The sequence below is a fragment of the Oncorhynchus mykiss genome, chromosome 6, assembly GCF_013265735.2.
Source record: "Oncorhynchus mykiss isolate Arlee chromosome 6, USDA_OmykA_1.1, whole genome shotgun sequence".
Taxonomy (NCBI): Eukaryota; Metazoa; Chordata; class Actinopteri; order Salmoniformes; family Salmonidae; genus Oncorhynchus; species Oncorhynchus mykiss.
In genome coordinates this window covers 30309391-30333887 of record NC_048570.1, presented here as the reverse complement: position 1 = coordinate 30333887, position 24497 = coordinate 30309391, and the positions used below count along the sequence as shown (strand labels likewise).

The following is a 24497-nucleotide window of genomic DNA, read 5'->3' as shown; positions in this document are numbered from 1 at the left end:
CTCTATTGTGCAAAATGTTTGACTGGCGGTTGCAGGGAGGTTCTGAGAATGTTTTACTCTGGTTCCTTGAAAGTTTTCCTGGGAGGTTTAACTAAAGCTCTGAGAATAAAAATCAGAGATTATTTGGAGCTTTTTGAGTTAACTTCCTTAAAACGTTCCCAGAACGTTTCAATAAGACTTTTAATATCAGTGCTATCTTCTTTTGGATGAACCTTTTTGAACTGCAAGCGCATGTAGGACACAGAGAAATTCATTTCCTTAGGCATTAAAAATGCAAACACATGTATTTTTTTATTGTGACACGGCGTCAGTGAGATTCAAACCTATAATCTTCTTCTCTATCCACAGAATTAATCCACTGTGTCACCAGGATGGAGCTAGCATGTCATGTTTTTTTACTCATACAAAGCTGTTAACTTTAGTCTATTCAAACAGACCCCATTTCAAAGGAAACAAGCATTAAGATCAGGTGTGGCCAATTAGTGAACACAGCCAACACACCTAAACACACTTAACAAGATAGAGGGAGTTTTGTTGATGCTCAGAACGGAATGGATTTGTTTTTAAATAACATTCCCACAGAAGAAAATTGTTTCTTAACGTTCTCTGTATTGTTTGAGAACGTTCGCAATGTCAAACCAGCTGGAGAACGTTCCTAGAACATTACCAAAATTGAAATGACATGTAACCATGTTTAAACTTTTAGGAACCACGCAGTTTTTTGGTAAGTTCCTTAAATGTGCTGAGAATGTTCCAAAACCAAGCAACTATCCTGCACAATTCCCAGAAAGTTGTGGGAAGGTTGTATGCAAAATAACCATAGGACAACCATGCTCTCACCAAGCTCTAAGAAACATATGGTTCTCAGAACGTTGTGTGCTAGCTGGGTGGCTAGAAACTCTCTGTTTGTAGCAGTGAAACAGCTCTCGTGACTTTCTACCCAACTGTTTTTCCACCTCCAATACATCTGCAGCCATACACAAACTATGCAAGACAACCCCACCCCTACCCCAGCATCCGTTCTCCCCCCTTCGTCCATCTCCCTCTGCGGGTGCATCCTGTAAGGGTGAGGATCACTAGTAGCCGACAGTCAGTCAGTCTGTCTGTCTGTCCTTCCATAACTCTGTCTCTACTGCACCGGCATCAGATCAGTTTACAGCAGAACAGTCCTACAGGCTGATACATGCAGCTGGACACCAGCCCAGGGGTATACAGACAGACAGACACAGAGGAACGTCTTATCATATGCTAAACCATGCTCATCGATGGCTTTGATAAGTGTTCATTTTAATTCATGAAACTTAAGTGAAATATGACGTAAAAGAGGCAAGTAGGGATTTCCCAGCTATCCCAGTCACAGACTGCGCTGATACAGGTCCATCTGTAACCCACAACACAACAGCCAGTGATTGATGAAGCAGCATGTAATGTTTGTGGCAAGTGCAACTAGTGTGACAACAGCCACCAGCGCTGGCAGCACAGTGCACAGGTCCCAGTAATGAGAAAAGCCGGCAGGTAATTATTACTCCTTAGTCAGCAGTCATTACAATAGTCCTTAAATGAAAGGTAGGAGGAAGAGGATGAGGAGAGATAGGGACACAAAAACACGTCCTCTCTCGGGGAACTGTTGCTCATTGACACAATCAGCCCGCAGTGTGAAGACAAAGAGAGGAGAGACGGGGAGAGAAAGAGACAGGAAGATAAAGGGAGAGAGAAAGAGGTAGAGTACCACACAGACCCATAGGACAGCTCTGCCAGAGGAGTCAGTAAACCAGGAAGAGGAGAAAGAGAGTGCGCAGTGTGCTTACAGTTTCCCCATTTCTGTATGCACAGTACATGTGTGTCAGTGCCACTTTGCACACACTGTAGAAACACGCATCAGTGTGTGTGCCCCAGCACCACTAACCAGAGCTTAGCATTAGAGAGAAAGAAGGGGGACGTTTTTGTCCCTCATGCCCCCATCTCCACTGCTCCCTCTCCCCTTCCCCCTACGAACCCCTGTAAGCAGACCTTTTACCTTGCGCTTTTTATCTCGCGAGCGGTTCCTCTTCTTGGCCTTTTCCTCCTCCTTCTCCTTGCGCTCTGCCTCAAGATGGGCTTCTAAATCCTTGTTCTTGCGGAGATGTTTGGCAGCTTGTGCCATGTTTCAGCCTGGTTGAGCCGACTGTATTGTGGAGATGAAGGTGGTAGAGGCCTGGCAAGGTCCTGGGGTTGGTGCTGAGAGGCTGGGCGGATGCAGCGCCTGCCACGAACAGACACTGATGCTGATGGTGCCGGTGTGTGTTCCCTTGTATGGCCCTGCTGTGTCTAAGAGAGCATGCTCACACTGCCTCCTCCTCCTCTTCTTCAGCAGTGCAGTGCAGTCACACAGACATGCTGCACACACACACACACGCACGCACACACACACAGGGAGGCAGTCCTCAGCCGTCTGCTGTAAGATGCTACTGCAGCTCTGCTCCCGCTCTCTCTGCCTCTTTCTCTCACTCACATACACTTTCCCTGTGTAATTATTGAAGCTGCCACTCCCTCGCTCTCGGATCCTCCGTTCTTCCTCTCTCTGAACCACAACAAGGGAGCAGAACAGGGGGAAATTCAGGTGAAGCTAGACTTTTCTCTCTCTGTCTCTCTTCCTCTCCCTCTCTCGAGGCTCTGTCTCTCTTCCTCCCCTGCTGTTCTGCAGTTCTGTGAAACTACTCCGACCCCCCTCTATGGAAATGAAAAGATTAAAAAGAGAGGGATGGACTGAGGAATAGAACAGCCTGAACAGCTTTAAGTGAAAGTCAAATCTCCCTCCTCTTGCATTGATTTGGTTTCTTGTTGCAGTTTTTTTTCTCCTCTCTAATAGTCCTGCTGCTTGTTCGTCTGTGGAAGGAGGTGCGGACAGAGTGTTGGACAGAGCTGTGGGCGCTACTCGCCACGGCTCTGCTACAGAGAATCACGGAGCATCACAGGCATTCTGAGTATCATCACACTCACCAAGAGACCAGGGAAGACAAAAACCCATCCAAAACATGCACATAAAAAAAATAAACTGCCTCTCTTACTCACTCACCGTGTTGCTCCCTCCCTCTATCGCTGCTCCCTTTCCCTTGCTCTCTTCCCCTCTCTCGCTGCTCCCACCTCCCTCTCTCCCTGCTCTTCACCCAGTTAGCACATATGGTTCAATGGAAGTTGTGGGAACATACGTTTTTGGTATCCCATTGGTTCTGGGAACGAAGCCATAAGTTTCCTGACCCGTAAAACTGAATGTTTTTTAAACATTCTGAAAACAGAAGTGAAAATTTCTACCTGTTCCTTTGAACGTGAATTTTTTACCCTGAACATTTTCTTGGAGGTTTTATTAACGTTCTGAGAACGGAAATTATAGGTTATTTGAAAGGTAATTAAATAACATTCTGAGAACATGTTTCAAGACTTTTAATAACACTGCTAGCTTAGGTTAACTGTTTTGAACTCCAAGCACAGATAGGACACATGTAAATGAATTTACTCATACAAAAATGTGTTGTATTTTTTGGGGCATCAGTGAGATTCAAACCTACAGTATGCTCTTCTGTTCTCTAGCCATGGAATTAGTCCACTGCGCCACCATGATGGAGCTAGAATGTCATGTTTTTTGTAAACTCATACAAAGCTGCTCATTTTAGTCTTCAAACAGACCCCATTTCAAAGGAAACAAGCACTCATAAAGATCAGGCGTGGCCAATTAGTTGGCGCACCCAACACACCTGGACACATTTAACAAGATAGAGCATAAAGAGAGTTTTGTTGATGCTGAGAACGGAATGCATATGTTTTTTAAATAACATTCTTAGAACGCTCTACGACCTCCACAAGTGTCAGGAGATGTGTCTGATGTCGGTATGCCAAGAGCGTGCAAAGCCGTCATCAAGGCAAACGGTGGCTACATTGAAGAATTTCAAATATAAAATATATTAGTTTTTTGGATATTACATGATTCCATATGTGTTATTTCATAGTTTATGTCTTCACTATTATTCTACAATGTAGAAAATAGTAAAAATAAAGAAAAACCCTTGAATGAGTAGGTGTGTCCAAACTTTTGACTGGTACTGTATATATGGAGGCTGTTTAATGCCAGAAATATGGGGTTAAATTCATGTAAAAAAAAAAATATATATATATATATAATAATAAACATGTTTCCTGATCTTTCTTTTATCACTCAGATATAGGAGAGACAGTCCAGAACAAACTTCCTTTTGATATTTTTTGAGGACTATCTGTTATCCAATGCAATAACCTTTGGTGGTCACTAGCACGCTGGAGAAGTGTGCTCTTCACAGATGAACCCCGGTTTCAACTGTACCGGGTAGACGGCAGACAGCATGTATGGCGTTGTGTGGGCGAGCAGTTTGCCGATGTCAACGTTGTGAACAGAGTGTCCCATGGTGGCTTTGGGGTTATAGAATGGGAAGGCATAAGCTACGGACAACGAACACAATTGCATTTTATCGACGGCAACTTGAATGCCCAGAGATGCCGTGATGAGATCCTGAGGCCCATTGTTATGCCATTCATCCGCTGTCATCACCTCATGTTTCAGCAGGATAATGCATGGCCCCACTTTGCTCGGATCTGTACAGAATTCCTGGAAGCTGAAAATGTCCCAGTTCTTCCATGGCCTGTATACTCACCAGACATGTCACCCAATGAGCATGTTTGGGATGGTCTGGATCAACGTGTACGACAGTGTGTTCCAGTTCCCACCAATATCCAGCAACTTCACACAACCACTGAAAAGGAGTGGGACAACATTCCACAGGCCACAATCAACAGCCTGATCAACTCTATGGTGGTCACATAGAGCTGCATCTATGAGGGAAATGGTGGTCACACCAGATACTGACTGGTTTTCTGATCCATGCCCCTACCATTTTCTGTGACCAACAGATACATAGCTGTGTTCCCAGACATGTGAAATCCATAGATTATGGCCGAATGCATTTATTTCAATTGACTTTATTCCTTATATGAACTGTGAAAGTAAAATCGTTGAAATTGTTGCATGTTGCGTTTATATATTTGTTCAGTGTAAATTCAAATCTAGGTAGTGTTTTTAGTAGTTAATTACTTTTTTGCTATGTAGCGGTGTAGATAACTACTTAAACTACACACTACTTTTTTGCAAAAATAAAATATGGGTGAAGTAGGCAATAATTTCCTTTCTTTTTCATTATCAGACCTGCCTAAATCTCACTTGAACCGTTTTTGTGTTTAATAGGCTAAATTACACATTCTGTTAACATATGACCCCAAATTGATCTGTTCTTGCAATTTATCATCTGACATTTTCAGATTTAAGTAGTTTAGATGTAGTGAACTACTTTTACAAAGTAACTTTAGTCAAAAAAAATGCTATATTTTTGGTAGGGGTAGCTGTTTTGTAGGTTAACTTCTTTTCGCCAAAGTAATTGGTAGTTTGGTAAACTATATTTCAGTGTAGCTTCCCCAACACTGTTCAAGAGTGTGCATGTCCTTCACCAGGTGCACTGCAGCCTGCTCTCACCTGCCCTGCATCCAACTAACAGCACTCCATCGTATTCCAGACAAGGCCTGAGCAGTGTAGTGTATACTGTTGAAGTTTAGTTGAATAGGATCCCCATTAGCTACTGCACTAGCAGTAGCTACTCATCCTGGGGTCCACATTAAATGTATAAATACATGAACTAAAGGACAGTAAAAGAGATGAACAACATAAGATTAAATTTAAAGTAAAAAATATATATAGGAAAGACACAAAGAAATAACAAAAAAAATGATTTACACACCTCTTATATATATTCATATTTTTATATACAGTTCAATTAGATCTATTTTAAGAGGAGGCGCTGTGATACAAGATGTTTATAGAAAGAGGAGAGGCACTGTGATACAAGATGTTTATAGAAAGAGGAGAGGCACTGTGATACAAGATGTTTATAGAAAGAGGAGAGGTGCTGTGATACAAGATGTGAAGATGTGATACAAGATGTTTATAGAAAGAGGAGAGGCGCTGTGATACAAGATGTTTATAGAAAGAGGAGAGGCGCTGTGATACAAGATGTTTATAGAAAGAGGAGAGGCACTGTGATACAAGATGTTTATAGAAAGAGGAGAGGCACTGTGATACAAGATGTTTATAGAAAGAGGAGAGGCGCTGTGATACAAGATGTTTATAGAAAGAGGAGAGGCACTGTGATACAAGATGTTTATAGAAAGAGGAGAGGCGCTGTGATACAAGATGTTTATAGAAAGAGGAGAGGCACTGTGATACAAGATGTTTATAGAAAGAGGAGAGGCGCTGTGATACAAGATGTTTATAGAAAGAGGAGAGGTGCTGTGATACAAGATGTTTATAGAAAGAGGAGAGGTGCTGTGATACAAGATGTGAAGATGTGATACAAGATGTTTATAGAAAGAGGAGAGGCGCTGTGATACAAGATGTTTATAGAAAGAGGAGAGGCGCTGTGATACAAGATGTTTATAGAAAGAGGAGAGGCACTGTGATACAAGATGTTTATAGAAAGAGGAGAGGCACTGTGATACAAGATGTTTATAGAAAGAGGAGAGGCGCTGTGATACAAGATGTTTATAGAAAGAGGAGAGGCACTGTGATACAAGATGTTTATAGAAAGAGGAGAGGCACTGTGATACAAGATGTTTATAGAAAGAGGAGAGGCACTGTGATACAAGATGTTTATAGAAAGAGGAGAGGCACTGTGATACAAGATGTTTATAGAAAGAGGAGAGGTGCTGTGATACAAGATGTGAAGATGTGATACAAGATGTTTATAGAAAGAGGAGAGGCGCTGTGATACAAGATGTTTATAGAAAGAGGAGATGCGCTGTGATACAAGATGTTTATAGAAAGAGGAGAGGCACTGTGATACAAGATGTTTATAGAAAGAGGAGAGGCACTGTGATACAAGATGTTTATAGAAAGAGGAGAGGCGCTGTGATACAAGATGTTTATAGAAAGAGGCGAGGCACTGTGATACAAGATGTTTATAGAAAGAGGAGAGGCACTGTGATACAAGATGTTTATAGAAAGAGGAGAGGCGCTGTGATACAAGATGTTTATAGAAAGAGGAGAGGCACTGTGATACAAGATGTTTATAGAAAGAGGAGAGGCGCTGTGATACAAGATGTTTATAGAAAGAGGAGAGGTGCTGTGATACAAGATGTTTATAGAAAGAGGAGAGGTGCTGTGATACAAGATGTGAAGATGTGATACAAGATGTTTATAGAAAGAGGAGAGGCGCTGTGATACAAGATGTTTATAGAAAGAGGAGAGGCGCTGTGATACAAGATGTTTATAGAAAGAGGAGAGGCACTGTGATACAAGATGTTTATAGAAAGAGGAGAGGCACTGTGATACAAGATGTTTATAGAAAGAAGAGAGGCGCTGTGATACAAGATGTTTATAGAAAGAGGAGAGGCACTGTGATACAAGATGTTTATAGAAAGAGGAGAGGCACTGTGATACAAGATGTTTATAGAAAGAGGAGAGGCGCTGTGATACAAGATGTTTATAGAAAGAGGAGAGGCGCTGTGATACAAGATGTTTATAGAAAGAGGAGAGGCACTGTGATACAAGATGTTTATAGAAAGAGGAGAGGCGCTGTGATACAAGATGTTTATAGAAAGAGGAGAGGCACTGTGATACAAGATGTTTATAGAAAGAGGAGAGGCGCTGTGATACAAGATGTTTATAGAAAGAGGAGAGGCACTGTGATACAAGATGTTTATAGAAAGAGGAGATGCGCTGTGATACAAGATGTTTATAGAAAGAGGAGAGGCGCTGTGATACAAGATGTTTATAGAAAGAGGCGAGGCACTGTGATACAAGATGTTTATAGAAAGAGGAGAGGCACTGTGATACAAGATGTTTATAGAAAGAAGAGAGGCGCTGTGATACAAGATGTTTATAGAAAGAGGAGAGGCACTGTGATACAAGATGTTTATAGAAAGAGGAGAGGCACTGTGATACAAGATGTTTATAGAAAGAGGAGAGGCGCTGTGATACAAGATGTTTATAGAAAGAGGAGAGGCGCTGTGATACAAGATGTTTATAGAAAGAGGAGAGGCACTGTGATACAAGATGTTTATAGAAAGAGGAGAGGCGCTGTGATACAAGATGTTTATAGAAAGAGGAGAGGCACTGTGATACAAGATGTTTATAGAAAGAGGAGAGGCGCTGTGATACAAGATGTTTATAGAAAGAGGAGAGGCGCTGTGATACAAGATGTTTATCTGTTTTTTTAAGCAAAACTTGCTTTTTGGCTGAGTAACCTCTGTTGGCAGAGAATTACACGATGACATGGCTCTATACATAACTGAGTGACACATTAAATCAGTTTTCGGTTTGGGTGCTGTGAAGAAACCCATAGTGGCCACCTGTGACCAGATCTACAGTGGGTAGGCCATTTCTGGTAAAAACAGGCTTTTTGAGGTCTACCTCACTGATTGCTCCACGTGTGTCACCACCCACATGAAAAAATTATGTTTTATGAACGGGGTGTTTCGAACCCTGAATGCTGATTGGCTGACAGCCGTGGTATACCACGGATTTGACAAAATATGTACAGTGCCTTGCGAAAGTATTCGGCCCCCTTGAACTTTGCGACCTTTTGCCACATTTCAGGCTTCAAACATAAAGATATAAAACTGTATTTTTTTGTGAAGAATCAACAACAAGTGGGACACAATCATGAAGTGGAACGACATTTATTGGATATTTCAAACTTTTTTAACAAATCAAAAAGTGAAAAATTGGGTGTGCAAAATTATCCGACCGCCGCCGGAGCCTCCGGCGAGGGTTCCACGGTCCGGAGCCTCCGGCGAGGGTTCCACGGTCCGGAGCCTCCGGCGAGGGTTCCATGGTCCGGAGCCTCCGGCGAGGGTTCCACGGTCCGGAGCCTCCAGCGAGGGTTCCATGGTCCGGAGCCTCTGGCGACGGTTCCATGGTATGGAGCCTCTGGCGACGGTTCCACGTAATGGAGCCTCCGGCGATGATCCAAGGTCCAGAGTCCCCGGCGACGATCCGGAGGGATCCGCGAGCAGAGCAGGATCTACGTCCCAAACCGGAGCCGCCACCGAGGCTAGATGCCCACCCGGACCCTCCTCCATAGAGTCAGGTTTTGTGGCCAGGGTCCGCACCTTTGGGGGGGGGGTTCCTTTTTATTCTCTATTTTGGTTAGGTCAGGGTGTGACTAGGGTGGGTACTCTAGTTTTTGCATTTCTATGTTGGCCTGGTATGGTTCTCAATCAGATGCAGCTGCCTATCGTTGTCTCTGATTGGGGATCATATTTAGGCAGCCTTTTTCCACCTGTTTTGTGTGGGATCTTGTTTTTGTGTAGCTGCCTGTGAACCAGCCGACCGCCGCCAGAGGCTCCGGACTGCCGACCGCCGCCAGAGGCTCCGGACTGCCGACCACCGCCGGAGGCTCCGGACTGCCGACCGCCGCCGGAGACTCCGGACTGCCGACCATCGCTTGAGGCTCTGGACTGCCAACCGTCGCGTGGAGCTGGCCCAGGACGTACCGGGCTGGGGAGACGCACAGGAGGCCTGGTGCGTGGAGCTGGCCCAGGACGTACCGGGCTGGGGAGACGCACAGGAGGCCTGGTGCGTGGAGCTGGCACAGGACGTACCGGGCTGGGGAGACGCACAGGAGGCCTGGTGCGTGGAGCTGGCACAGGACGTACCGGGCTGGGGAGACGCACAGGAGACACAGTACAGGACCACTTAATGTACCCTGACCCTCTGAAAATGAACCACTACCCACTATCTAGCCCATTCAATAGACGTAATGTTAAACTTACAGTATACCATCTATTCACGAAGGTGCCTAGCGCCTGACGGACCGACGCTTCCCAAATGCTCTGTCTAAGCGTTGATATGCCTCGCTTGCAATACGGTTTTGGAAGCCTTTGGAACATAACTTTCAAAAAATCATGAAGAAAAATGTTTAAATAACTACACAACTTTATAGGGGTAGGGTTCCCACGCGGCCATATTGCCATGTTACAGCGCTTGCTAATGAAAGACAGATGTGACCACCTGTGTATAACGGAAGAAGGACATCAGAATAGTGTTGTAACTAAAAAAAATACCGTCGGCTGCAATTGAGTTAAACCCATATACAATAGTGTATATTTTGCATTTGTGAAATCATTTTCATGTGATAGGAATGAGGGCTTTATGTTTCCAAAACGATATCACAAGTGCAGATGAACGTTTCTAAACATTAAAATAGAGTGTCAGGATTGGAGTACATTCAGCGGAGAACCCAAAGGGGGAAGGCTGTAAGCCCCCTTCGGTTCTCGAGACATGCGACCATGTATTCTACACATACTTTACTGTGCATACTGTACTGTGCATGAGTGTGTGTGTGTGTTGCTGGGCATGTGTGTGTTTTTGCTTCTGCGTGTGTGTGTGTGTGTGTGTGTGTGTGTGTGTGTGTGTGTGTGTGTGTGTGTGTGTGTGTGTGTGTGTGTGTGTGTGTGTGTGTGTGTGTGTGTGTGTGTGTGATTGTGTCTGCATTTGTCTGTGCATGTCCATCAGTAAAGTGAGAGAAGTGTCTGTCACCAGGAAGAGATGACCTTGCTCCAGTACTGTGGCACTGTGAGGATAGGGAATAGGGACACTCCAGAGAGCAGATAGATACCACAGACAGATGATGAAACAGCCGCATAAAAACAGGTGTCAAGTGGCAAACATGAGGGAAAAAACAAGCCAAATAGTGAATAGCATTATATCTCCACGGAAGAGTTGGTGAGAACAGAGATAAATAAATCTATCAGTGAGCGAGCCATCGTGCATGAGATAAGAAGCCATCGTGCCTGAGATAAGAAGCCATCGTGCCTGAGATAAGAAGCCATCGTGCCTGAGATAAGAAGCCATCGTGCCTGAGATAAGAAGCCATCGTGACTGAGATAAGAAGCCATCGTGCCTGAGATAAGAAGCCATCGTGCCTGAGATAAGAAGGCTTCGTGCCTGAGATAAGAAGCCATTGTGCCTGAGATAAGAAGGCTTCGTGCCTGAGACAAGAAGCCATCGTGCCTGAGATAAGAAGGCTTCGTGCCTGAGATAAGAAGCCATCGTGCCTGAGATAAGAAGCCATCGTGCCTGAGATAAGAAGCCATCGTGCCTGAGATAAGAAGGCTTCGTGCCTGAGATAAGAAGGCTTCGTGCCTGAGATAAGAAGTCATCGTGCCTGAGATAAGAAGGCTTTGTGCCTGAGATAAGAAGCCATCGTGCCTGAGATAAGAAGCCATCGTGCCTGAGATAAGAAGCCATTGTGCCTGAGATAAGAAGGCTTCGTGCCTGAGATAAGAAGGCTTCGTGCCTGAGATAAGAAGCCATCGTGCCTGAGATAAGAAGGCTTTGTGCCTGAGATAAGAAGCCATCGTGCCTGAGATAAGAAGGCTTCGTGCCTGAGATAAGAAGGCTTCGTGCCTGAGATAAGAAGCCATCGTGCCTGAGATAAGAAGGTTTCGTGCCTGAGATAAGAAGCCATCGTGCCTGAGATAAGAAGGCTTTGTGCCTGAGATAAGAAGCCATCGTGCCTGAGATAAGAAGGCTTTGTGCCTGAGATAAGAAGCCATCGTGCCTGAGATAAGAAGCCATCGTGCCTGAGATAAGAAGCCTTCGTGCCTGAGATAAGAAGCCCTCGTGCCTGAGATAAGAAGCCATTGTGCCTGAGATAAGAAGCCATCGTGCCTGAGATTAGAAGCCATCGTGGGAAATTCAACCATAGCCTCTGTGTAACCCAGCACTGGCCTAAGTGTCACCCTGCTCTGAGACTAGTGTTTACTGGGTGTGGGTTTTTCATCATGTTTAAATGTTCCCTGAAGAAATCCTACTGTCTGCACCACAAACACAACCTCAGAACCCCGGGCCCACGGCTCGAGCAACAGGACACCGCAGACATAACATTATGAATGTACTTCACTGGGATATCTAGAAAAAACATGGAAAATGCAGGAAGAGAGAGAGAAAGTTCCCCCTGTGATAACATCTGCTCCAGAAACCAAGATAGCCTCTAAGCTGGTGTTAAAGAAGGAGGGAAGGGATGGGAGGTCACAACACTTATTTAACAGACTTTATTAAGCTGGGTGGCTGCTGGTTACATAAGTGACATGGGATACTCTGTAACAATACACTTTCAATCAAAGTTGGGCTGCATGGCCAGAATGACTGTCTCTCCCCCCTTCGCTGGTCTCTCTCCCTCTCCACTACACAGCCCTCCTTTTCTTACTCTCTCACTGCCCGCTACACACACACACACACACACACACACACACACACACACACACACACACACACACACACACACACACACACACACACACACACACACACACACACACACACACAAAAGCACAAAAACAAATCATAAAGACAGAATGAAATATTGGGCACATGGACTTAGTTCTGATTAACCGTGAATGTTTGTATTGTTTAATGCAACATATGTCTATTACAACCTAATGATTTGTAACATGTACCAATACGGATTTAAAAAACAATGCGGACTCAACAGTGGAACAAGACCAGCAAGTAATAACTGAAAAAATAGCATTTCCACCTACTATTTTTAGAGGACAACAAAAAACAAATATTGAGTGGTGGGGGCGCCTGAGGGCCCATTGGTTCTCAGGTCCATGAGTCACTTTCAACCTCAACTGTGACACCTGCCTCAGGTAAGTCTGAGTCATATCCTCTCTGCCCCTCTCATGCACCCCCCTCCTTCATGCCCCCCTCCCACTCCCCATTATCTCTTCCTCTCAGACTCCTTCAATCCATACCGACCTTTCTTCTACCCTTTCTTTCCACACCCAATACATCTGCAGCCATACGCAAACTACGCATGACAAACCCACCCCTACCCCAGCATCCGTTCTCCCCCCAGTCCCCTCTATGTCCGCACCCTCTGGGTGCATCCTGTGGGGTGAGGAACACTAGTAGCCGACTGCCTGTCTGTCTGTCTGTCTGTCTGTCTGTCTGTCTGTCTGTCAATATCTCTGTCTCTACTGCCTCAGCAGATTAGTTTACATCAGAATAGTCCTACAGGCAGATACACGCAGCTGGACACCAGCCCAGGGGTAGACATACATGCATGCATACATACATACATACATACATACATACATACATACATACATACAGAGAGACAGACAGACAGACAGACAGACAGACAGACAGAGAGAGAGCGAGAGCGAGAAACAGACAGAGACAGACAGACAGACAGACAGACAGACAGACAGACAGACAGACAGACAGACAGACAGACAGGACACAGAGGAATGTGTTATCATATGATAAACAACGCTCATCGATGGCTTTGACAAGTGCTCATTTTAATTCATGACACTAAATGAAATGTGAAAAGAGCCAAGTAGGGTTTTCCCAGCTATCCCAGTAATAATCACAGATTGCGCTGATACAGGTCCGTCTGTAACCCCCAACAGCCAGTGATTGATGGAGCAGAGATTTAGAGTTTAGTATGACAACAGCCACCAGTGCAGTGCAAAGGTCCCAAAAGCCTGCAGGTAATTATTACTCCTTACTCAGCAGTCATTGTTCTTCAACGACAGGTAGAAGGAAGAGGATGAGAGAGAGGGGCACAAAAACATGTCCTCTCTCCGTCCTGTCCGCTTTAAGTTATCACTGAGCAGAGTGGACGTGAAATGTTGCTCATTGACACAATACGCTGCAATGTGATTTCTACACAATTTAAAAACTCAAAAATGCAATTTGGAGAACTGCTAAAAGAAGCTAAATTGACTCCAGCCATTATCACCTTGGCTGCTGTAGCTTCATTCACCTCAGTTGATAGGGGACATAACATTATAGGACAAGCACATGTCATACAGCATTTAGCTGCTAGGCACTAGCTCAGCACCGGGATAAAAAAATCAAATAAAAACTCTAGATTAGTTTCACGCCACGTCAAACAGCAGTTACCTCACCATAAGCCATCTACTACACCCACCTCTGCACTGTTTGGAGAGAAAAGTTGTGCTGTTCAATGCAGCTGCATCGACCCCCTGTGAGCAGACCCCTTACCTTGCGCTTTTTATCCCGCGAGCGGTTCCTCTTCTTGGCCTTTTCCTCCTCCTTCAGCAGGCGCTCCGCCTCAAGCTGGATTTTTAATTCCTTGTTCTTCACGAGATGTTTGGCAGCTTGTGCCATGGTTCAGCCTGGTTGAGCCGACTGTCTGGTGCAGATGAAGGTTGATGAGGCCTGGCGAGGTCCTGGTTTGAAGCTGGGGCTGAGAGGCTGGGGGGTTGCAGCGCTGGAGGTCCTGCCTGCCGTGGGTGGACACTGACGCTGATGGTGCCGGTGTGTTCCCTTGTATGGCCCTGCTGTGTCTGAGAGAGCGTGCTCACACTCTGCCTCAAGGGAACAGAACAGGGGGAATTCGGGTGATGCTGCACTTTTCTCTCTCTCTTCCTCTCCCTCTCTCTTGAGGCTCTAATTCTCTCTTCCTCCCCTGCTGTTCTGCAGCCCTGTGAAACTACTGCGACCCCCTCTAACAAAATGAAAAGATTAAGAAAAGATAGACGCTTTAAGTGAAAGTCAAATCTCCCTCTTGCTGCATTGATTTGGTTTCTTGTTGCAGGTTGTTTTTTTCTCTCCTCTCCAATAGTCCTGCTGCTTGTCCGTCTGTGGAGGGAGGTTTTGGACAGAGCGTTGGACAGGGCTGTGGGAGCTACAGACAATCACTGAGCATCACAGGCATTCTGGGTTTCATCACACTCACTCACCAAGAGACCAGGGAAGACAAAAACCCATCCAAAACATTAAAAAAACTGCCTCTCTCACTCGCTCACTGTACTACTCCCTCCCTCTTCCTCTCTCTCTCTCATTGCTCCCCCCTTACTCTCTCTCTCACTTCCCCCCTCTTCCTCTCTCTCTCTCTCTCTCTCTCACTGCTCCCCCTCCCTCTTCCTCTCTCTCTCTCTCGTTGCTCCCCCCTTACTCTCTCTCTTACTGCTCCCCCTCCCTCTCTCCCTGCTCTTCGGGCGCTGCGGCGAACAGGATTGGTACCCATGCAGGCTTGCTGGTGCAGTGTGTGTGTGCTTATGTGAGCAATAACAGACCATTCTATATCACACTCTGAGCTACAGTAATAACACCAGCATGCCTGCTACCAGCTTAGGTTTCTCTCCCTCTCTCTTTTTCTCATTCCCTTGGTCACTCTCTCCATCTCTCTCTCTCTCTCTCTCCTATACACTAGAAGGGTATTGTAAGGACAGCAGAGTGAGAAGCTCCTCCTATTGTTTTCTGTATCATGGTCAAAGTGTGTGTATGTCTAAACGTGCACAGTGGAGGCTGCTGAGGGGAGGACGGCTCATAATAATGGCTAGAACGGAGCGAATGGAAGGGCATCAAACCGTGTGGTTGATTTAATTGATACCATTCCGCTCCAGCCATTACCACGAGCCTGTCCTCCCCAATTATGGTGCCACCAATCTCCTGTTGTACTCATGTGATTGTGTGTGTTTAGCACACAGAGTGCGGGACTGACGAAGGCTGCACCTGTTCACTGGTATTGCTACGGTCATTTCTCTAGCGCTCCCTCTGCTCTCACTTTACCCATCACCCCTCCCTTTCCTCCCTTTCCTCCCCCTGCAATGCTGCTGATGCAGGCAAAAAAAAGATCCTTTAACATCTCTCGCTCCCTGGCTCACTTCATCACACGCAGCACACAAATACAGTACATACATACGTAAAACAACACACAAATACAGTACATACATATGTAAAACAACACACAAATACAGTACATACATACGTAAAACAACACACAAATGCAGTACATACATACGTAAAACAACACACAAATACAGTACATACATATGTAAAACAACACACAAATACAGTACATACATATGTAAAACAACACACAAATACAGTACATACATACGTAAAACAACACACAAATACAGTACATACATACGTAAAACAACACACAAATACAGTACATACATATGTAAAACAACACACAAATACAGTACATACATATGTAAAACAACACACAAATACAGTACATACATACGTAAAACAACACACAAATACAGTACATACATACGTAAAACAACACACAAATACAGTACATACATACGTAAAACAACACACAAATAGAGTACATACATACCTACGTAAAACAACACACAAATACAGTACATACGTATGTAAAACAACACACAAATACAGTACATACATACGTAAAACAACACACAAATACAGTACATACATACGTAAAACAACACACAAATACAGTACATACATACGTAAAACAACACACAAATACAGTACATACGTATGTAAAACAACACACAAATACAGTACATACGTACGTAAAACAACACACAAATACAGTACATACATATGTAAAACAACACACAAATACAGTACATACATATGTAAAACAACACACAAATACAGTACATACATACGTAAAACAACACACAAATACAGTACATACATACGTAAAACAACACACAAATACAGTACATACATACGTAAAACAACACACAAATACAGTACATACATATGTAAAACAACACACAAATACAGTACATACATATGTAAAACAACACACAAATACAGTACATACATACGTAAAACAACACACAAATACAGTACATACATATGTAAAACAACACACAAATACAGTACATACATACATACGTAAAACAACACACAAATACAGTACATACATATGTAAAACAACACACAAATACAGTACATACATACGTAAAACAACACACAAATACAGTACATACATACGTAAAACAACACACAAATACAGTACATACATACATACGTAAAACAACACACAAATACAGTACATACATATGTAAAACAACACACAAATACAGTACATACATATGTAAAACAACACACAAATACAGTACATACATACGTAAAACAACACACAAATACAGTACATACATACGTAAAACAACACACAAATAGAGTACATACATACATACGTAAAACAACACACAAATACAGTACATACATATGTAAAACAACACACAAATACAGTACATACATATGTAAAACAACACACAAATACAGTACATACATACGTAAAACAACACACAAATACAGTACATACATACGTAAAACAACACACAAATACAGTACATACATACGTAAAACAACACACAAATACAGTACATACATATGTAAAACAACACACAAATACAGTACATACATATGTAAAACAACACACAAATACAGTACATACATACGTAAAACAACACACAAATACAGTACATACATACGTAAAACAACACACAAATACAGTACATACATACATATGTAAAACAACACACAAATACAGTACATACATACGTAAAACAACACACAAATACAGTACATACATATGTAAAACAACACACAAATACAGTACATACATATGTAAAACAACACACAAATACAGTACATACATACGTAAAACAACACACAAATACAGTACATACATACGTAAAACAACACACAAATACAGTACATACATATGTAAAACAACACACAAATACAGTACATACATACGTAAAACAACACACAAATACAGTACATACATACGTAAAACAACACACAAATACAGTACATACATATGTAAAACAACACACAAATACAGTACATACATATGTAAAACAACACACAAATACAGTACATACATACATATGTAAAACAACACACAAATACAGTACATACATACGTAAAACAACACACAAATACAGTACATACATACATATGTAAAACAACACACAAATACAGTACATACATACGTAAAACAACACACAAATACAGTACATACATATGTAAAACAACACACAAATACAGTACATACATATGTAAAACAACACACAAATACAGTACATACATACGTAAAACAACACACAAATACAGTACATACATACGTAAAACAACACACAAATACAGTACATACATATGTAAAACAACACACAAATACAGTACATACATACGTAAAACAACACACAAATACAGTACATACATACGTAAAACAACACACAAATACAGTACATACATATGTAAAACAACACACAAATACAGTACATACATATGTAAAACAACACACAAATACAGTACATACATACATATGTAAAACAACACACAAATACAGTACATACATACGTAAAACAACACACAAATACAGTACATACATATGTAAAACAACACACAAATACAGTACATACATACGTAAAACAACACACAAATACAGTACATACATATGTAAAACAACACACAAATACAGTACATACATACATATGTAAAACAACACACAAATACAGTACATACATATGTAAAACAACACACAAATACAGTACATACATACATATGTAAAACAACACACAAATACAGTACATACATACGTAAAACAACACACAAATACAGTACATACGTATGTAAAACAACATACATGCACACACACAGAGATGGAGAGAACTATGGTCTTTCTGTATTTTCAGAGCAAATTAACTATTACCGCAGGGAATAGAGAGAAGGAGAGAGCAGGAGGGGGAGAAAGGGAATGTAGCAATTCAATTCAGTAGAAGAGTTTTTTTGTTTCCTTCGTCATTCTCTCAGACTGTCCTGTGGTACGGACCTCTGGAGGTTTGTGCGACGTCATTGGCACAAACACAGGATGCCATCGCACCATCATTATTGACATTCTCTCTCTTGCTCTCTCCTTCTCTTTATCTCTCTCTCCTTCTCTTCTCTCTCATTCTCTGAATTTCTTACCATCTACCAACATTTTTTTCCATTACTACAGAATGATAAACGATGCTGTACCAAATGTGCATACGACTTATTCCTTAGAGAAGGAAAATGACGTTCCTCACGTGAATTACATCTTTATGTAGTGTCAAGGATATGCTTTAAGATCTTTCAAACGTTGAACCCTCACATTGTGCTACTACATCCCTCCTCAATTCATGCCAGTATCTCTCTCTCTCTCTCTCACTCTCTCTCTCTCTCTCTCTCTCTCTCTCTCTCTCTCTCTCTCTCTCTCTCTCTCTCTCTCTCTCTCTACCTCCCTTTCTCCTGCAAAGGCATCCCCTCACCTGATATCAGCTCACTATTCTACAGCAGCATACAAATGAACAGGACTGGTGTTACTGTCTTCTGTCTGTTCACATCACTCTCATTCACACAGCACCAGGCAGACGCACACATTGTCTGTCACACAATAGATTACAGGTATTGGAAAACATGGAGGCAAATTACTACAGCCCCAAACATGAGTAAGTTGTGTGCTGTGTTTTCTCTGAGCTAATAGCCCTTCATGTTTATAGAGTAACCACTTAATGTACCCTGACCATCTCAGACTGAACCACTACCCACTGTCCTGACCCCGAGGAGGAGAAGCCTCACCAGCACATTACGTCCTGACACACAATATATCACACGATCATTCGATATAACCAAGTTGAGAAGCTACGATTACACCGAGCATTGTCTATGTGGTTTGTACCTGTGGTTAGATGGTCCTACCTAGGTTTGAGTCTGGGACTGAGGGGGACAGCACTGAGTCTGGGGCAGAGGGGGACAGAACTGAGTCTGGGGCAGAAGGGGACAGAACTGAGTCTGGGGCAGAGGGGGACAGAACTGAGTCTGCGGCAGAGGGGGACAGCACTGAGTCTGGGGCAGAGGGGGACAGCACTGAGTCTGGGACTGAGGGGGACAGCACTGAGTCTGGGGCAGAGGGGGACAGAACTGAGTCTGGGGCAGAGGGGGACAGAACTGAGTCTGGGGCAGAGGGGGACAGAACTGAGTCTGCGGCAGAGGGGGACAGCACTGAGTCTGGGGCAGAGGGGGACAGCACTGAGTCTGGGGCAGAGGGGGACAGCACTGAGTCTGGGGCAGAGGGGGACAGCACTGAGTCTGGGGCAGAGGGGGACAGCACTGAGTCTGGGGCAGAGGGGGACAGAACTGAGTCTGGGGCAGAGGGGGACAGAACTGAGTCTGGGGCAGAGGGGGACAGGACTGAGTCTGGAGCAGAGGGGGACAGAACTGAGTCTGGGGTAGAGAAGGACAGAACTGAGTCTGGAGCAGAGGGGGACAGAACTGAGTCTGGGGCAGAGAAGGACAGAACTGAGTCTGGGGTAGAGAAGGACAGAACTGAGTCTGGAGCAGAGGAGGACAGAACTGAGTCTGGGGTAGAGGGGAACAGAACTGAGTCTGGGGCAGAGGGGGACAGAACTGAGTCTGGGGCAGAGGGGGACAGGACTGAGTCTGGAGCAGAGGGGGACAGAACTGAGTCTGGGGTAGAGAAGGACAGAACTGAGTCTGGAGCAGAGGGGGACAGAACTGAGTCTGGGGCAGAGAAGGACAGGACTGAGTCTGGGGTAGAGAAGGACAGAACTGAGTCTGGAGCAGAGGAGGACAGAACTGAGTCTGGGGTAGAGGGGAACAGAACTGAGTCTGGGGCAGAGGGGGACAGAACTGAGTCTGGAGCAGAGGGGGACAGAACTGAGTCTGGGGTAGAGGGGAACAGAACTGAGTCTGGAGCAGAGGGGGACAGAACTGAGTCTGGGGTAGAGAAGGACAGAACTGAGTCTGGAGCAGAGGAGGACAGGAATGAGGCTGTGGCTGAGGGGAAAAGGACTGAGACTGTGGCTGAGGGGGACAGGACTGAGGCTGTGGCTGAGGGGAAAGGACTGAGGCTGTGGCTGAGGGGGACAGGACTGAGACTGTGGCTGAGGGGGACAGGACTGAGGCTGTGGCTGAGGGGGACAGGACTGAGGCTGTGGCTGAGGGGAAAGGACTGAGGCTGTGGCTGAGGGGAAAGGACTGAGGCTGTGGCTGAGGGGGACAGGACTGAGGCTGTGGCTGAGGGGGACAGGACTGAGGCTGTGGCTGAGGGGGACAGGACTGAGGCTGTGGCTAAGGGGAAAGGACTGAGGCTGTGGCTGAGGGGGACAGGACTGAGACTGTGGCTGAGGGGAACAGAACTGAGGCTGTGGCTGAGGGGAACAGGACTGAGGCTGTGGCTAAGGGGAAAGGACTGAGGCTGTGGCTGAGGGGAAAGGACTGAGGCTGTGGCTGAGGGGGACAGGACTGAGGCTGTGGCTGAGGGGGACAGGACTGAGGCTGTGGCTGAGGGGGACAGGACTGAGGCTGTGGCTAAGGGGAAAGGACTGAGGCTGTGGCTGAGGGGGACAGGACTGAGACTGTGGCTGATGGGAACAGAACTGAGGCTGTGGCTGAGGGGAACAGGACTGAGGCTGAGGGGGACAGGACTGAGGCTGAGGGGGACAGGACTGAGGCTGTGAATGAGGGGGACAGGACTGAGGCTGAGGGGGACAGGACTGAGGCTGTGGCTGAGGGGGACAGAACTGAGTCTGGGGTAGAGAAGGACAGAACTGAGTCTGGAGCAGAGGAGGACAGGAATGAGGCTGTGGCTGAGGGGAAAAGGACTGAGACTGTGGCTGAGGGGGACAGGACTGAGGCTGTGGCTGAGGGGGACAGGACTGAGGCTGTGGCTGAGGGGGACAGGACTGAGGCTGTGGATGAGGGGGACAGGACTGAGGCTGTGGCTGAGGGGGACAGAACTGAGTCTGGGGCAGAGGGGGACAGAACTGAGTCTGGGGCAGAGGGGGACAGAACTGAGTCTGGGGCAGAGGGGGACAGCACTGAGTCTGGGGCAGAGGGGGACAGCACTGAGTCTGGGGCAGAGGGGGACAGCACTGAGTCTGGGGCAGAGGGGGACAGCACTGAGTCTGGGGCAGAGGGGGACAGCACTGAGTCTGGGGCAGAGGGGGACAGAACTGAGTCTGGGGCTAAGGGGAAAGGACTGAGGCTGTGGCTGAGGGGGACAGGACTGAGACTGTGGCTGATGGGAACAGAACTGAGGCTGTGGCTGAGGGGAACAGGACTGAGGCTGAGGGGGACAGGACTGAGGCTGAGGGGGACAGGACTGAGGCTGTGAATGAGGGGGACAGGACTGAGGCTGAGGGGGACAGGACTGAGGCTGTGGCTGAGGGGGACAGAACTGAGTCTGGGGTAGAGAAGGACAGAACTGAGTCTGGAGCAGAGGAGGACAGGAATGAGGCTGTGGCTGAGGGGAAAAGGACTGAGACTGTGGCTGAGGGGGACAGGACTGAGGCTGTGGCTGAGGGGGACAGGACTGAGGCTGTGGCTGAGGGGGACAGGACTGAGGCTGTGGATGAGGGGGACAGGACTGAGGCTGTGGCTGAGGGGGACAGAACTGAGTCTGGGGCAGAGGGGGACAGAACTGAGTCTGGGGCAGAGGGGGACAGAACTGAGTCTGGGGCAGAGGGGGACAGCACTGAGTCTGGGGCAGAGGGGGACAGCACTGAGTCTGGGGCAGAGGGGGACAGCACTGAGTCTGGGGCAGAGGGGGACAGCACTGAGTCTGGGGCAGAGGGGGACAGCACTGAGTCTGGGGCAGAGGGGGACAGAACTGAGTCTGGGGCAGAGGGGGACAGAACTGAGTCTGGGGCAGAGGGGGACAGGACTGAGTCTGGAGCAGAGGGGGACAGAACTGAGTCTGGGGTAGAGGGGAACAGAACTGAGTCTGGAGCAGAGGGGGACAGAACTGAGTCTGGAGCAGAGGAGGACAGGAATGAGGCTGTGGCTGAGGGGAAAAGGACTGAGACTGTGGCTGAGGGGGACAGGACTGAGGCTGTGGCTGAGGGGAAAGGACTGAGGCTGTGGCTGAGGGGGACAGGACTGAGCCTGTGGCTGAGGGGGACAGGACTGAGGCTGTGGCTGAGGGGGACAGGACTGAGGCTGTGGCTGAGGGGGACATGACTGAGGCTGTGGCTGAGGGGGACAGGACTGTGGCTGAGGGGGACAGGACTGAGGCTGTGGCTGAGGGCACAGGACTGAGGCTGTGGCTGAGGGGAACAGGACTGAGGCTAGGCCAGAGAGGGACAGGTTGTGTTGCCCTGTTGGGAGAGAGCACGCTGCTGCCCTCCTTCAACGTGATGGCTAGCACCGCCAGCACATTAACCGCTCCACTGGCCCTGTTAAAACACAGGCCACAACGTGACAGGCCCTCACACATGCACAACCAGTTCTGCCCTACAGAGAGAAAGAGAGAACACAACATCAATATCACACCCAGTCAAGCCCAGCAGGGTGATGGTTCATAGTTTAGCATGACACATAGGATACTGTCAATCAGTCACAAGTTAACAAGACTGAAATAATACAGCGTTCGTGCAGCCATAGAGAACCAATTCCCTCTCTTACTGGCACTGACTTTTCTGATCACTACAATGTTGAGGGAAAATGTACTTGCTATGATTGTGATATGTTGTCTCATTTAGCTATCTTAAGATGAATGAACTTATGTAAGTCTCTCTCGCTAAGTGTCTGCTAAATGACAAAATACAACATTTAAAAAAATTATCCAGAGAGAGTGGGGTTAGTGGTTAGGAAAACTGACCTGTAAACATGTACTGTAGGGTTGCTAAATCAGTCATGAACCTTTTACTGCAGTGGCTCCCAAGTGGCGCAGCGGTCTAAGGCACTGCATCTCAGTGCAAGAAGCGTCACTACAGTCCCTGGTTTGAATCCAAGCTGTATCACATCCGGCCGTGATTGGGAGTCCCGTAGGGCGGCGCACAATTGGTCCAGTGTCGCCGGGGTAGGCCGTCATTGTAAATAAGAATGAATGTTTAACTGGACTTGCCTAGGTAAATAAAGGTTAAATAAAAAGTTATAAAATAATAAATAAAATCAGTGTCACACAGAGTGTTTCTTGCTAGTCTTAAACAAAACTACTTTGAAACAAAAGTATACACCTCACACACATGGTTATGGGCTTAAAAAAAGAAGACACCTGTACCATGTCAGATATAGAGTTGAAATGTATTCCATTTTGCATCCCAATATGACACTTTATATACATCACAGAAAACTGAAATATAACAAAACCTTTTGACATAGAAACAACGGACATTTTTTATTTTGTTTTATAATTTTTTTTTATTTGCTGAGGTATACCAAACCTTTTTTGATGTACTCAGAGGACTGTTATTTGCATGTTTTAGCCACTACTATAAAATGGTAGATTATCAGACACTCAACAGGGTCTGATTTCATTATTACTGAAACAAGACTCAAGTGGTAAATATAAAGATCCTCTAAGATCTGTAAATCTATTGTATGAATCCTATGAATTGAAATAATAAATACTTGAGGTAAAAAAATGAATTAGATAAATAAATTAGCCTCTTATTGCCAAATGATTGATGCACATTCATGGGTGTAAAGGCCCATTGGTTAAGAGTTCAGAAATGTCCACCGCTGATTTTTTCCAAGTGTCCAGAGTGGACACCTTGGCCCTGTGGATCCTGGCCGTGGAGAGTGGACACCTTGGCCCTGTGGATCCTGGCCGTGGAGAGTGGACACCTTGGCCCTGTGGATCCTGGCCGTGGAGAGTGGACACCTTGGCCCTGTGGATCCTGGCCGT

General features: G+C 45.5%; 1 protein-coding gene across 1 annotated transcript; it reads left to right on the top strand.

The window, feature by feature from the left end:
- The first annotated feature begins 8941 nt into the window (after positions 1-8941).
- LOC118965020 (collagen alpha-1(I) chain-like) lies at positions 8942-22828 on the top strand. The gene is made up of 5 exons (XM_036981740.1): positions 8942-9143; positions 9367-9545; positions 19537-20801; positions 21245-21856; positions 21901-22828. The coding sequence occupies exons 1-5, from the start codon at positions 8942-8944 to the stop codon at positions 22826-22828; spliced, it is 3186 nt and encodes a 1061-aa protein (XP_036837635.1).
- The last annotated feature ends 1669 nt before the right edge of the window (positions 22829-24497 follow it).